The sequence below is a fragment of the Bos grunniens genome, chromosome 28 (assembly GCF_055505025.1).
Source record: "Bos grunniens cultivar Pamir isolate PY7600 chromosome 28, Bosgru_T2T1.0, whole genome shotgun sequence".
Lineage (NCBI taxonomy): Eukaryota > Metazoa > Chordata > Mammalia > Artiodactyla > Bovidae > Bos > Bos grunniens.
This window is the reverse complement of record NC_141192.1, coordinates 13390561-13406867: the sequence shown is the minus strand read 5'-3', so window position 1 is coordinate 13406867 and position 16307 is coordinate 13390561. Positions and strand designations below refer to the sequence as shown.

The 16307-nt window shown below is 41.3% G+C and overlaps 1 protein-coding gene across 19 annotated transcripts in view; it reads right to left on the bottom strand.

Annotated features, from left to right (window-relative positions):
- Positions 1–16307, bottom strand: part of KCNMA1 (potassium calcium-activated channel subfamily M alpha 1) — a 779939-nt gene that overhangs the window by 182095 nt on the left and 581537 nt on the right. For all 19 annotated transcript variants that reach the window (XR_015156775.1, XR_015156776.1, XM_086381835.1 and 16 more), the window contains one exon: positions 7912–8021. Coding sequence is in view for 17 of the 19 variants with exons in the window: in XM_086381835.1 (XP_086237961.1) it covers positions 7912–8021 (110 nt within the window). In the remaining 2 variants the exon portion in view is untranslated. The remainder of the gene's footprint in view (positions 1–7911; positions 8022–16307) is intronic.

The window sequence follows — 16307 nt, the reverse complement described above, 5'->3', positions numbered from 1 at the left end:
CTGGGGTGGGTAGTCATTCCCTTCTCCAGGGGATCTTCCCAATCCAGGGATCGAACCCATGTTTCCCACATTGCAGGCATATCCTTTACCGTCTGAAAATCAGGGAAGTTCCAGCTTTCTCTTTGTTGTTGTTGAGTCACTCAGTCGTGTCCAACTCTGAGACCCCATGGACTGCAGGCTGCCCTGCCTTTCACCAACTCTTGGAGCTTGCTCAAACTCATGTCCATTGAGTCGGTGATGCTATCCAACCATTTCATCCTCTGTCATTCCCTTCTCCTCCTGCCTTCAATCTTTTCCAGCATCAGAGTTTTTTCCAATGAGTCGGCTCTTAGCTTCAAGTGGCCAAAACATTAGAGCATCAGATTCAGTATCAGTCCCTCCAACGAATATTCAGGATTGATTTCCTTTAGGATTGACTGGTTGGATCTATTTGCAGTCCAAGGGACTCTCAAGAGTCTTCTCCAACACCACAGTTCAAAAGCATCAATTCTTCAGTGCTCAGCTTTCTTTATGGTCCAACTCTCACATCCATACATGACTACTGGAAAAACCATAACTTTGACTACATGGACCTTTGTCAGTAAAGTAATGTCTCTGCTTTTTAATATGCTGTCTAGGTTGGTCATAACTTTCCTTCCAAGGAGCAAGCAGCTTTTAATTTCATGGCTGCAGTCACCATCTGCAGTGATTTTTGGAGCCCAAGAAAATAAAGTCTGTCACTGTTTCTATTTTTTCCCCATCTATTTGCCATGAAGTGATGGGACCAAATGCCATGATCTTTGTTTTTTGAATGCTGAATTTTAAGCCAACTTTTTCACTCTCCTTTTTCACCTTCATCAAGAGCCTCTTTAGTTCCTTTTCGCTTTCTGCCATAAGGGGGATGTTATTTGCATATCTGAGGTTATTGATATTTCTCCAGGCAATCTTGACTCCAGCTTGTGCTTCATCCAGCCCAACATTTCACATGATGTACTCTGCGTATAAGTTAAATAAGCTGGGTAACAATATGCAGCCTTGACATACTCATTTCCCAAATTGGAATCAGCCCATTGTTTCATGTCTGATTCTATCTGTTGTTTCTTGACCTGCATACAGATTTCTCAGGAGGCAGGTAAGGTGGTCTGGTATTCCCATCTCTTTAAGAATTTTCCACACACAGGTTTTTGTGATCCACATAGTCAAAGGCTTTACTGTAGTCAATGAAGCAGAAGTAGATGTTTTTCTGGAATTCTCTTGCTTTTCCTATGATCCAACAGATGTTGGAAATTTGATCTCTGGTTCCTCTCCCTTTTCTAAATCCAGCTTGAACATCTGGAATTCCTCAGTTCACATACTATTGAAGCCTGGCTTGGAGAATTTTGAGCATTACTTTGCTAGCATGTGAAATGAGTGCAATTGTGTGACAGTCTGAACATTCTTTGGCATTGCCCTTCTTTGGGATTGGAACGAAAACTGACCTTTTCCAGTCCTGTGGCCACTGCTGAGTTTTCCAAATTTGCTGGCATATTGAGTGCAGCACTTTAACAGCATTATCTTTTAGGATTTGAAATAGCTCAGCCGGAATTTTATCATCTCCACTAGCTTTGCACTTGACTTTGCACTCCAAGATGTCTGCCTCTAGGTCAGTAATTACACCATCGTGGTTACCTGGGTAACTAGGATTTTTTTTTTTTTTTGTATAGTTCTTCTGTGTATTCTCACCACCTCTTCTCAAAATCTTCTGCTTCTGTTAGATCCATATCATTTCTGTTCTTTTTTGTGCCCATCTTTGAATGAAACGTTCCCTTGGTATCTCTATTTTCTTGAAGAGATCTCTATTCTTTCCCATTCTATTGTTTTCCTCTATTTCTTTGCATTGTTCACTTAGGAAAGCTTTCTGATCTCTCCTTGCAGTTCCTTGGAACTCTGCATTCAGATGGGCATATCCTTCCTAGCTTTCTCTAGGTAGTCTTAAATTTAAGTTTCCTCAAGTGGCTTCACTGGAAAGATCTGTCCATGCCAAACAGCCCAGGATGAGAGCATGGCTTTTTCAGTGTGAGGGGCCCTGAATGCCTGTGGGTGAGGGAATGGAGGACTACACCCTGGAGCCCTCACACTGTTTGAAACTAGCATAGAAGCCTCCAGGCTGGTACCCAGGCTACAGTGCAAAACTCCAGGTAACATCTGATTAGAGATCCTCAAGTCACCCAGGCATGAAATACTCCACATCAAATATGACTTTTAACTGTTCCACCAGCTGCAGGGGGACACAGAGAGACACGCAGTATTTTAAACACATCTTTTTTCCTAACCCTTCTGAGCTGTAAAACCTGATACAATTAAGCATCAATTAAGCGTTTATATTTTGCTAGTGAGGAGTGTTATATTTCACAAGGGATGACCGACTGGCTAATCTCCCCACCTAAAGGGGAGATCCATTTGTTCTTGTTGGAAAATCTCAGAGATCTAAGTGTTTGAGAGAGTTTTGTGTGGCTCTCAGTCTCCTGGTTTGTTATCACTTAGAATTCCCTCTTTTCTCTCTTTATTTCTTCTCTGAACCCAACCTCCATACAAGGCACACCTCAAGTGTCATCTCTTTCAAGAAGCCTCTTCTGCATCTCCAGCCTACAGGGAACTCCCTGTCCTTGCAGCTCTCAGTCTCTGATCCCTGGTTGCGTGCACTCATCAAACACTCATCAGTGGGCGTACTCATCTCCCTCTGAGGATGGCTATTGTTTTCTTTGGCCAGACTGCGAACTTTCAGAAGGCAGTCGCTGTAGGGAAACAGAATCCTTTCCCTGGCATTTGAAAGTATTGGTATTAATCTTTTAAAGAGCATGCATGCATGCTAAATCTCTTCAGTCATGCCGGACTCTTTGCAACCTATGCCCCCCAGGCTCCTCTGTCCATGGGATTCTCCAGGCAAGAATACTGGCGTGGGTTGCCATTCCCTCCTCCAGGGGATATTACCAACCCAGGGATCGAACCTGCTTCTCTTATGTCTCCTGCATTGGTAGGCAGGCCCACTAGTGCCACCTGGGATGCCCTTTAATGAGCATATATTTAATCAAATCTAATTGTAGGTTCTTCTAGAGACAGCACCATGCCTACACACTGGGACAAATATCCCAAGATAATTAAATATCTAGCTGATTAACTGGCTGGTGACTGATGGTAGAATTTTCTAAACAGTTGAGTTAACAAAACTTGGAAATGCCAGGATATATTTCTTTCTTTCTTTGTGCTTACAGTCTATTCAGTGGGGCAAAATAGAAGGATGGTGGCAAGAAGGCAGCAGAAGAGGGGAAAAGGACATCAGCTGGTACTGAGAAAAGTTCTATCATTTTGATTTCAGCATCTGACCATCTAAGGTCAGGCAGTTGGTAATTATCAAGAACAGGATAGGCAGAAATCAAACATCTTGTCCAAATCACATATTCAGCAAGTCGTTGATCTGGGGGTGTGACCCTTGCAACTCCACAGCTCATACTTCATGATATCACACAGCACCCTACTATTCAAACTACTCAAAAACAGGACCCCTTGGTGCAAACATAGTCTCATACCCTAGCCCCTGGATTCCTGTAGGCTTGGCTGGCACTGGCCATCTGCACTCTCCATAGTCCCTTGCTGAAGAAGATGAGGAATACGAGGGGAAATGGAGCAGCTTGTTTACTGGTGTTTAGAGAGCAGTGGATGGCACCCTCTCCTTCAGATCCCAAAACTCCTCTGCCTTGATCTTATTGCCACAAAGACCCAGGGGAAAGCCAACCATGCAAAAACCAAGAGGAGATGTTCAGGAGTTGCTGGTCCTTAAAAGGAACATGTTAAGGGTATTCTAGGAACGGCCACCATGATGCCCTCAAGGTCAAGAGGTATCTAGCCAGTTGTATCTTGAATTGTCTTTCTCTGCATTTGGTGCTTATGTGAAACTGCTTTATGATCCCCAGTGGACAGAGAGCATTAAAGGGCTCAGAACCCCCATGCCTTTTTCCTATTCTAATTTGGATTAGGTGCAGAGAGTGGGGAGAGCAGTCGCAGGTTGCCTGGCATGGTAGTGGGTAGACTCACTCCTAATGTCCATAGAGATTCAGAATACCCTTTCATGAAAAAGGAGAGATGGTGAGGAAGCTGCCACAAAGACACAAATCTTAACTTTAGCTTATAAGATGTGACCCACCTACAATTCTATGATTTGGCTAAAATCAGAGAAAAGCATCCCAATAGCTAAGCCCAGAGTGGGGTGGTTTAGTCTCTAAGTTGTGTTTGACTCTTGTGTCCCAATGAACTACAGCCTTCCAGGCTCCTCTATCCATGGGATTTCCCAGGCAAGAATACTGGAGCGGGTAGCCATTCCCTGCTCCAGGACATCTTCCCAACCCAGGGACTGAAGTGGAAATAAGAGGTTATTCCAGCCTGTGTGGAGGAATGGGGTCTGTAGGGGTTTTGAGTCATCAGACTTCAGATCAGAATCACCTGACTTACTTGCAAAACAAATGCAGATTTGGGAGGCTTATCCCAGATATAAAAATCTGGAGATGGAGTCTAGAAATCTCTGTTTAATAAGCTCCCCAGGAGAGTCTTAATTAGCTAGCCTTCAGCTAGCAGCTCCTCCAAGCTGTTCTCAATTGTATAAGGCCCCAGCACAGGAGGCCTGGCTCTGTAATTTGTCTGCTCGGTGTCTTTGGAAGGGAACACCAACATTTGAGTCTCAGTGTCCTCCTTTATAAACCAGGGATGGTGATAGTCACAGAAAGGTCACAGGATTGTGGTGAAAATTCATTGAGAAAATGTAAATGATATTTATATTTATAAATGATATTGTATTTTGTCTAAATTATTGTTTTTGGAACAAAGCTGTGACTTCTGGTGATGCACACATAGAGGCCAATGGCTCATGCAAGTCTCACCTGAGCCGGAGAAAGCATCACTCTGCTTGAAATGCTTAAAAGAGTTAACCTCGGGGGCCTCCTGCCCTTGCTCTCTTCTTCCCACATTCTGTTCTCTTGGGGAATGACCTCAAATTTCACCTATTAATCCTGCCTCTTTATCTTTTCACTGCATGACTCTCCCAGCTTCTGAGAAAACTCCAAGCTTTCCGGTGTGGTGATCCTACCCTGCAAGGGGGCACTCTGCCAGCCCAGGGGAAGAGCAAATTTATTTCTTTTCCTGCCTCAAGACGTTATTGGCTGCATATTGTTTTAATGCTGTGCATAATTACAGAAACGGCTCTGAAAATCTGTATATTTTATCTGTGTTTTATTATACCCGGAATATTCCCCAATTCTTTTTCTTTTACACGAACCAGCTGAAAATATATTTTGGCGTCCTTTATGTCATCTTGAAATTGAATAGCCAATTCTTACTGTAATGAAAATACTTATGTGCCAGCCCAGTGATATACAGCCCCACACTCTAATTACAGCTGTGCTTTAATTAACCTGAATTGAAGAGTCTTATCATTAAACTGCTGGTAACTTTGAGTTATGGCTTTTCTTTAATTTAAAGTAGAAAACACAGATAATTAAGCCTCCAGATAATCAAATGCTTGAGGAGAGCTTCAATGTTTTGGGATGTTCCTAAATCTCATTAAATGTCCTTTCTTTATTGATTATTTCTACCTCTGCTGTATCATTGTATTAAAGGAATAATAGCAGTAAGTTGAGCAGATTCTCACTCTCAAGTTTTTCATCATGTGTGTGTGTGTGTGTGTTCTAGAAGCTGTACCAAACAAATACTAAATTCTCTGACAACAAGGTATGTCTGAAGGATTTTCTCCTTCTCAGAACATGTTGTCAACATGAAAATCAATCAAGGGGAATATTTACAGACTGGTGTCCAGTTCTTGAGCCGGCTCCAGTGGGCAGAGAAGTTTCACACACCCCCTATGTCAGAGTGGGCTAGCTCACCCACGGAGGAGGCCAGGCCCCAATGTAAATGCGAATTTGGCCACTTTAATAAGACATCAGGGAGAGAATGATCCTTCACTACACCCCTCCTTACGGTGAACTGGAGCTACTTAAGCCTCAGTAGAAATGCAGGTCCCATGTTGGCTTATCAAATTTTCAAAAGAGGTCGTTAATCTAGTTTTTATGTGAAAAACCATTTATTTGAAACACTGGTGACCAAGTTTTAAGAAAGTAAACACTGTGTAAGACAAATATGTGAGTCAAACTGACCCCAGAGATACCCCAGCTGGAACTTCCAGACAGGGCACTCCTAACCCTGCAGGTTAACACTGTTAAAATGAACTGCCTCAGTTCCCAGAAGCAAAAATGAGAAGCAGTCGAAAAGCAGAGGGCCAGGGAGGGGGGCGGGGTTGCGGGACACAGATGAATGGACTTCCAAGGGAGCACTCAGGTTGACACCAGTCAAGTCAGGGAGGCTCAAGAGCCAAAGAAGGGGGCTTCACATAGTCCCCCATCATGTCCCCAGTGCCGCAGGGGACTCCAGGCCCTGGCAGGTCTGCTGTGTGCTCAGACCACCCATACGTTAGACATAGGCGGCTTCAACTGCCTTTCTATAGAACCAGTTTCTAATACAAGTCCTGAATCCTCCTGGGCTTTCTATCCTAGGCAGTCCACGTTCCAAGGTAGAGAAAAATCCCCTGGGACTGCCTCAGGGCTCCTGGACCCAGTGCCTCTGAATGGTTAACTCCTCTCTACGGCGGAATGAGAAATGGCTCTAAAAGAAAGGAACTCATGGGAGTTACAATAGGGCATCCATTTTCAGAAAATAACTCCTTCGGAATCAATTACCTATTCGCTTTTCCAGTCCATTTAGCATTTAAACTTCCGCATTGAGACAGGGTGAGAAATCTCAGTAAACAGTCAAACGACTCTGGATTGCTCAGGGTCTGGGCCCGGGGACAGGCAGGGTGCACCTGCTGTGCTCACTGATGGAAGCCACTGACAGGTAAACACCAAATTACCGGGTGCTCTGGCCCCTCTCTGCTGCTCAGAGAACAGAAAACTGTGAGGAGCCCAGGAGCCCCCAGGACTGTCCTCCTCAGGTCGTCCTTTCCAGAAGGTGGCTTTGGTTTGCAGGCATGCAGACAGCACAAAGGAATATCTCTTCTTCCTCAGCCCAACGAGTTTCCAGATTTTCCTGCTTCGTCACAGTTTTTATCAGTGAGACTGAGTTTACCAAAGTCTTTGCTACAGTGTCAAAGGATGGGGCTGCATGTTGCAACATCCCCAGTCTGTGTTTCCATGGGGACAAAGCATCTATTTGACTTCTGTCCAACATCTGAGCCATTGTCCTGGTGAAAACTTCTTGAGGTCTGGGATACCTGGAGCTCCCGACATCATAGCCCTTAAATGATCACCTGTTCTACCTTAAAGGGTCATGCAGGCTAGGGCTACCCCTTGCTCAAATCCATCCTGCTGAGCCAGTAGAAGGAGACACTAAGGCTTTTTATTGTTATAATGTGGCAGATGTCCATCTTGGGCTAAATTGCTCAGGACTATTAAAAGCCTCTTTGTGTACATTTGGCTCCACATTCCCTCAGCAAATACTGAAAGCACTTTGAACAGCAGCTTCTCTAATGTCTTTATGATCTGACTTGATTGAAAGAAATTAAAATTTCTTTTATCAAGGGGCTAGCACGACTTGGCTTACCCTGGTAAAATCAGAGGCACGGGTTTGTGCCACCCTTCATACAAGTGTCTATATCACAGGGGCATAATTCAAGACATGCAGGAAAAACTGCAGTTCATAATTTAGTGCATATGAAGGATCCAAGCCTAAGAAAAGTCAGCAGAAACCCCCAAAGCAGAAACCAACTTTCCCCTTCGTCGCAGAAGGCTGAGCACAGGACATTGGTAATTGTCAATGGCTGCACTGTGCTGGCTACAGGTGAGATGTTTTTCCTGCAAGGGACACATTGAATGTTCGTGAAAGCCAAAGAGCATATGGTTAACGGTCACTTACTCACAAACAGTAGGGAAGGACAGACCCACGAAGGCACTGGAGAGATATTCTGTGTACATTTCATTTGAGACTCCTTCCAAGTAGTATTTCTGCCACGTGTCTTCCTCAATCTAAGGGAGAAGAACATAGGAGAAGGGTTTAAGGTAGGACAGTAGACTGTACAAAGGAAAGCAGGTTATCCCATCTGGCAAACAAACGAATGCACTGGTTGGGCAACGGTGACTCACTTCAACAACCAGGAACACAGCCACGTGGTCACGTGATGCTTTCCATGACCCTAAACGCATAGACTAGCTATCCACTCTAGAGCACCACATCTTCCGGTATGATTTCTAAGAATGTGGAGGCATGGGCACTCACCACAATTGATACAATTTTTTGAGAGCAATTTTTAATTGTTACCAAAATTTACAAAAGTGCATACTCTTTTTTGTTGTTGTTTAGTCACTAAGTCACGTCCAACTCTTGCGACCGCATGAACTGCAGCACACCAAGCTTTCCTGTCTTTCACTTTCTCCTGGAGTTTGCTCAAACTCAGGTCCATTGAGTCGGCAATGCCATCCAACCATTTTATCCTCTGTTGCCCCCTTCTCCTCCTGCCCTCAATCTTTCCCAGCATCAGGGTCTTTTCCAGTGAGTCAGCTCTTCACATTAGGTGGCCAAAGTACTAAAGCTTCAGCATTAGTCCTTCCAGTGAATATTCAGGGTTGACTTCCTTTAGGACTGACCAGTTGGATCTCCTTGCAGTCCAAGGGACTCTCAAGAATCTTCTCCAGCACCACAATTCAAAAGCATCAGTACTTTGGCACTCAGCCTTCTTTATGGTCCAACTCTCATATCCATATGTGACTACTGGAAAAACCATAGTTTTGACTATATGGACCTTTGTTGGCAAAGTGATATCTCTACGTTTTAATACACTGTCTAGGTTTGTCATAGCTTTCCTTCCAAGGAGCAAGCATCTTTTAATTTCATGGCTGTAGTCACTGTCTGCAGTGATTCTGGAACACAATACTCTTTTTACACAATTCCAATTTAAGTATTCATAGCAAAAAAAAAAAAAGTATATAAGTATACACATGCGTATGTACAAGAATATACTTCTATTTGTGAAAAATTAGAAACCACAAATGGTAGGTTTATACCACTGGATACAGGAAAGCAATTAAAAATTATGATGAAAATTTCTGCATAGAGAAAATTACATTAAAAGACACATTACTAAATAGCATATATAGTCTGATTCTATTTTTTAAATATCCTATAATTAACTAAATGTTTGTAAAGCCATAGAAAAATACAGAAAGCTCTATACCAAAACAGTAACAGTTGTTATCTTTGAGACATAGAATGACTATGAAATACGGAAATCTATAGATTTCTGTGTAGTCTGAAGGCTTTTTCAATGAGCATTATGTATAAAACAAAACAATGTATCTATTTTTACTTTGGAAAAAGTAAAATTTTCCAACCCTAACTTGAATATCACTAAAAGTTAAATGTAGTTTCAGAAAGGTCTCCATCCCAACTTCATTAAATGTCTTTTTTCCATAATTAATCAAGTTCAACTGGTTTTCCCAACAGCCCTCTTCATGCTAGGCATTTCTGGAAGGGATTTACCATGGAGTCAACCATTTCAAACTATATAAAGTGAATAGCAACAAGAACACTGAGCCCCTCTGGGAGTTTGGGGATGTCCTGGATTCCCAAGCCAGGAAAACAAGCAGTCTGTGTGGTTCTTGGGTATCTGTAAGCTGCCACCTCCTCAGTTCACTCCCACTGGAGGTTAGATTAGGGGGAGGAAGAAAGAGAGCTTCCCCGCCAATCAGGGAAGTGACTCTTAATAATGGCCTGCACTGGTAATGAATGAAATGTATCTTGCTTACGGGTCAATAATCAGTTAACTGGGGGAGATATGAGAGACTTGGCAACAGTAGGAAATGCACACCTACTATCTACTTGGTGACACTCTGAACTACAAAAGCTAGGAATAATGTAGAAATAAATTGACTGCTCCCTGCTTCTCTGCTATTTGTCTGCTTTGTGCTAGGGCTGGGTGATTAAATCGTGTGGGTTAACCCCATTAGTCTGAGCTGCTTCTGACCTACTCCCACACATTAGACATGTTCTATGCAGTATTGCTGGGTATGGTTATTCATCTACACATTAGTCTTCCCCAAAGTGGGGTCTTTTAAAAAAAGAAAACAAAGAAAGGACTCAACCTTTTCTATTGCTAAATTTTATGATTTACTTAAAATTAACTCTGATGTGTTTAGCTAAGCACGAACTTTTTAATCTCTCCCATTCACAAGACTTCAATTTATTTTTTCAAAAACATATTCTTGACTTAATAAGCAACGGTCATCAATGCTAACTAATCTGAAGAAAGCTTAGTCTGCATTAGTAAATAGTTTGAAATATATAATATTTGGGACACTATATTATTATAATTTTTATTGGTAAATAGGATACTACCTGATGGATTACCAGTTATAAATCCTTATAGTTGAGTTTCATGGGAAAATAGTTTTCTTGAAGTAGAATTCAGCTGATTCTTTCAGCAGGGACATTCCTTTTATAATATATTGCTTCTGCTGTTAATTTAAATATTCTACTTGATTTTTAAAAATAATGAAAACATGACTCTTTATCTTAATTATTATTATTGACACCATTCCTAAATTAATATGGTTTTAATTTGGCTCTTTTGGTTATGATCACTATTTTCATGCTTCTATGGCCTAATGGAACTATGCTTGAGACCAAATTTTATTGTAGGTTCATCATTAAACTTCTTAAATTTAAGTAGAAACAAATTCTTTGTAGAGTATCACTATTACTGTTTTTTGAACTTAGCATACATTTTTTCATTGATTCATCCTTTCAGCAAATATTTATTGAGCATATTCTGTGTCTTAAGAGTCGTTCCAGTTACTGATTGAATTTTATTTAAACTGGCATACTTTTCTATTTGCTAGTACAACATATACCTAGAATCTGCCTGCAGTGCAGGAAACGCAGGAGGACTTGTGTTCAATCCCTGGTTCAGGAACATTCCCTTGGGGGCATGGCAACCCACTCCAGAAGGGGCAACAGAGGATGAGACGGTTGGATGGCATCACCAACCCTATGGACATGAGTTTGAGTAAGCTCTGGGAGTTGGTGATGGACAGGGAAGCCTGGCGTGCTGCAGTCCATAGGGTCGCAAAGAGCTGGACATGACTGAGCGACTGAACTGACTGACATATGCAGATTCTCAGATGGTATCTACAGTGTAAGATGGAGTAGCATTGAATGGACATTCTAAAAGCTGAGGAGTTTAATGTCATTGTCATAACCCTTTCAGATTTCTGTGTCTTTAACACAGTCTCCTTATTGATAACAAGTTTTTCAGGTTCTAATAAATGTTCCCAGAAAAAAGAAAACCCCACTGAAAATGACTTAAATGGTAAAATGGTAAATTTTATGTTGTATGTATTTGACCACAATTAATTTACAAGACGATACTATAACATAAGAGGAATCAGTAATTATAATAAACACTTACACCTTTTAATCCTTAAGGGCAAGAATGACAAGTTGTGACAACAACGACAGGAACAGGCCAGTCACATCAGGAGAGGCAGGGACACTGTAACATGTCACCAACTGAGACAACAGGACAGCAATCTTCATCCCGAGGCAAGGGCTTCAATTACCCCGTCTTATCAAAGTTTACTTTTGTAAGTCTCAAGCATGGCACCTTTCACTTATTTTGAAAAGAGCCAGAGCAAAAGTGCACATTCCTTTTACTTTTGTCAGCAGTAATAAGATACATTATTAGAAAAGGAAAAATTAGTGTGAAATACATTGAGTGTAAAAACTTGGCACTGTTCAATGACAGTGAACAAAGAGATCTAGAGAGAGTACAGTGAGTTATTGTCATTATGAGTCCCTTTAACAGAGGATAAAACAGAGGCACAGAGAAGTAACCCACTAAAGGTCACAAAGCCAATGAGTCGTATAAACAGGATTCAGAGTTCATGCTATTAACCACTCCCCAAATTATCTCTTGCTAGAGACTGAAGAGGCAAATGTATAAGGAAGCAATGGTACTAGGATTTTGGTGGACTTAGAGGGTTTGCTAAATATAAAAGCTTTGCTAAATATTAACTAAGAGGAAAATACCAGAACAGAAGCACGCAATATCTTAAACCCTGGAGCCCCTGACTTTGTAAGAAGTCAGTGAGAAGTATTATTGATTTTAAGTTGAGCTGAAAGGAGAGTTCCTCCTCTCAGAGCACGAGGACATCATTTCTATTCTATAAAATGGAACCATCCCAGCCTACAACTTCTTTCCTGAAATAGTACATGCTGTTCTCCACATTTGTGTTGTCAACATATTTTTAACTGTAATGTGAATACATACTTTCCAGCAGAGAAATGGAGGAATGGGAGCAAAATGACTTAGGTAAAGGTGCCAAAATTATTTTGCCAGCCATTCAGCGATCAGTCAAAGGCGAAGCATTCCCTGAGGCAGCAATTTCTCCTTTGGCTGTCACATCAAACTCCTGCTGCTTTAGAAGAGCACCTAGCAAAGATGAGCAGGTGATGTGCTCTGGGTCCTTATTCATCAAATACTCACAGATCTTCAGAGAGAAAACAGAACCGAGCCGTGGGGCTCGCTCATCCACACTTCTCATGGTCTTATTTATCTGCCCTTCATTATCTAATTTTTCAACCAGCCTAGTTCAATCCCTTAAGTAAATGGTTGTACACCAATCCGTGGGCTGATGGCTCCATCATCAAAGGTACCATCCAACTGGAAACATCAGCCTTGGCTCTGGGGGAAGTAACACCTTCTTGATCCCAGATTCTGCATGTGTTACTAATGGTGGGTCAGTAATGACACCTTTTATATTTTATGCTTTCTCTGATTAGAGTGAAACTGTGTTTCTCTAATGCTAACAACCCAGTGAATGTGAAAAATCAACCTTCCCAGCTGGGGTATGTTATGACCACTGTGATTTCTGTTTCCAGTGAAGAGTCTGAATAACCATGTTGATTACAGCTAAATAATTTTGCAAAAGTCTGTCCCTACCTCCAGAGTCATGTAAATGATTCCAAAGACTATCATACCTCAATCCTTATTTAATTGAAAACAAGTACATTGTTTTAATCTAAATATATGTTATGTTGTGCACATCAAAAATAACGAACTAAGAGGAAATTATAAAAACCAATGACCATTATGTTAATAGCTGCAATAAGAAGAGGTGAGTCATAACAAACACACCAGCGTCACCTAAAATTGAGAGAAGAAAGCTATTGTAATAGCAGGCATTTTTTACATTTACGATTTTTTAAAAACCTATCCAAATTCTCAATATTCTTCCTTTAAAGGATGTACAGCTTTCAATCATAAGTCTTTAATTAGAATTAATTAATTGCATCTGAATATTTGTGCATATAAATTATACTTTATCTCTGTCCTTTGTAATGTGACAGTCTAAAACACAGCGCTGAGATAGGAACTGGCCAATGTATCTTTAATCCCACAAAACATATTTATTCCCACAAAAAAGAGGGAACCCCCACAGAATGTGTCAAGCTTTTAATTACAATTAAAAAAAAATGGGATCAGCATTGGTGGGCTCTAGGCTGGTCACTCGGAGAAGGCAATGGCAACCCACTCCAGTGTTCTTGCCTAGAGAATCCCAGGGACAGGGGAGCCTGGTGGGTTGCTGTCTATGGGGTCGCACAGAGTTGGACATGACTGAAACAACTTAGCAGCAGCAGCAGCAGCAGCTCAGGTCCTCCTGGGTGCCAGAACAAAGAATGCCTCCCTGCAGAGCTTTCTAGGGGTGGAAGAAACGTGTGATACAGTTGAGATGACAGAAAAGCAGAAGAGATGGGAAACCAATGGTGATTTGCACCTTTTCAGAATCTCTCTCTCCTCTGCGCCAAATTGCATATCAACGCTGTACTTCTTGGATGTGGACTCAGGCCGGCTGCCCTTCCGAGAACGGCATTGGATTTCAGGGACCCCATAATGATTTGGCATTCCACCATTATGGCCTATTTCAGATTGCATTTTCCAGAATGAGAGGATAGGACCAAAGGATCTCAGATTGTCCAAAGGCTTTGGGATAATGTCAATTAAAATACATTATTTGGGATTTGATGGAATGCCAGATAATTGGTTGCTTCAGCACTGAACGAATAAATAAACAACTCCAAAGATAAATTTTGGGGTGGACTTGAGCCAAATCTCTTATTCCCAGACTAGTGGGCTGCAGACTATCAAGTGAGATTTCTTCCATCAGGCATTATGAAAAAAAAAAAAAAATCAGTCCACGTGAAGTGTGCAGAGAGAGGTTAACAGACCACAGAATACAGGGCATTTCCCACCTCCACCCCACCTCCCATGTTACTCCAGTTCAGATTATTTCTGAAAACACAGAACAAAGAATGCCAGAGGAACTGCAGTTAAAGGATGGGTTAGCAGAAAGAGAGATATGAGAACTTTTAAAAAGAATTACTACTTATAATTTCAGAAAGTATCACCTATGTGGCAGAAAACTGGTAATTTTTTCAATATATAGGTTTGTCTACCCTTTCCTTCTTTTCCTCTTCAATGCAGAAAGGTATTTATGCTTAAGTGATGTCAGACCTTTTTAAAGATGGGCCTATTCACTATCTGTCCAAATAGAACTTGGTTTTGCAATCTTGATATTAGTTAAGAACATTCTCATTTGTACTTCAAACAAGAAGGCTCTTAAAATACTACTAAAAATAATTCTCATCTGGGTAGTGCAAGCAGCAAGTGAGTGTTCTCAAGCAGACACCTGCCGAGCAATCCTCAGGGGAGTAATGCAGCCCCTGGCAGGCAGGGTTTTCCAGAACAGCCTCTCAACCCATTTGGGGTAAGAGACTGGGTTTTGTTTGTATTTCTAATATTCACTGTTTGGCAGACTCAAACTTCTGCAAAAATCTAACAGAAATGAATTCCTTAAAAAAAAGAATAGACAAGAGATGCAAAGTACAAGTCCAAAACTTTTATCATTAGATTCAACTAATATAAAATGAATTTGTCAAAGATTTAGGAACTTAGAAGTTCCTAAGCACTTCCTCTCATTTCCTGTACTTGACTCTTTGTAGAGGCAAACAGTTCACAGCACCCATCCACAGACTGCATTTGCAGTTACACTGGTCCCACTCTATCTTACAAACCTTACTTCTCACAATTTCCCCCAAATTCCAGTAAAGCAGGATTATTCCCAACCAAGATTTCCCAAAGTAAACTCAACAGAACTTGTTAACAAGTGTCGCCTTGAACACAAGAGAGTGAACAAGGAGTCCTGTTAGTCCCCATTAAAATGTAGGTTTTTTTAAAGGCAGAAAAATTCATCTAAGTCTGCAATGCCTGGAACAGTGAATGGATCACAGCAGTAGCTCAATATTTGTTGAATGGATGATGAAATACATTTGGGAAGCAGTGGATTTCACAAAGCCAAACTTGGACTTTTCTTAGTGCAATGCAGAGTACTTCACATGTTACTATGAGTTTTAAATCTCCATAGCAGGAAACGTGATACTTAGTTATGGAATCCCTTATTTCAAGGAGGAACTGGTGGAGACCAGGATGCTGTTCTTAACATTCTCTCTCCCTCATCTCCCCACCATTTTGCTTCCCTGATTCTACTGTCAGAACCCAACTCTTACTGTGAAATTCCCATCATATGCCACCTCATCTGTGTGGTCTTCCCTGGGTTCCCCAATTTGATGTGCTCTGTCCTGCCTTATTCGGAACACAATCATGCCCACCTCTGGGGAGCTTGGGAGGGCTGAATAAGTTGATGGATAAAGAATGCTTAGAACACTCCCTGGCTTGCAGGAAGCACTCAGTACACATTAGCTATAGTTAGCTACCATCACAGCATCTGAGACTTCTAATGACTGACAAGAACTATAATAAAGTGGAATTTGAAACACAAGCTCCTCGCTAATGCATTCAACTTTGTATCCTCTAGAACAAGCAGCATACTACCCTATCAGGTGCTTAAAAGAAGTGCTTAATTAATATTTGTCTAATTGAACTGAGCAAGACAAAACTGGAGAAAGAGAGACAAAGAAGTCTAATTTTTCTAGGCATCCAATCACAACTCAGTACTGATAACTTCACAACATTAGGTGTAACCATAAAAGAAATCAATTTGTGCTTCTGAATGCTGAAAAATTCTACATTCTTGGTATCTCATAGGGAATGTGTATAATTAGGTGATTTTTAAACTTCCCAGAACTTGCTGAGCAATACATTTTTGGGGGGAAATTTTGTCAACACAGAACATCTTGGGCTACTTAGTAAGTGGTTTATGATTTTCTAAATTTTAGATCCAATACCTTAGAGACTTGAA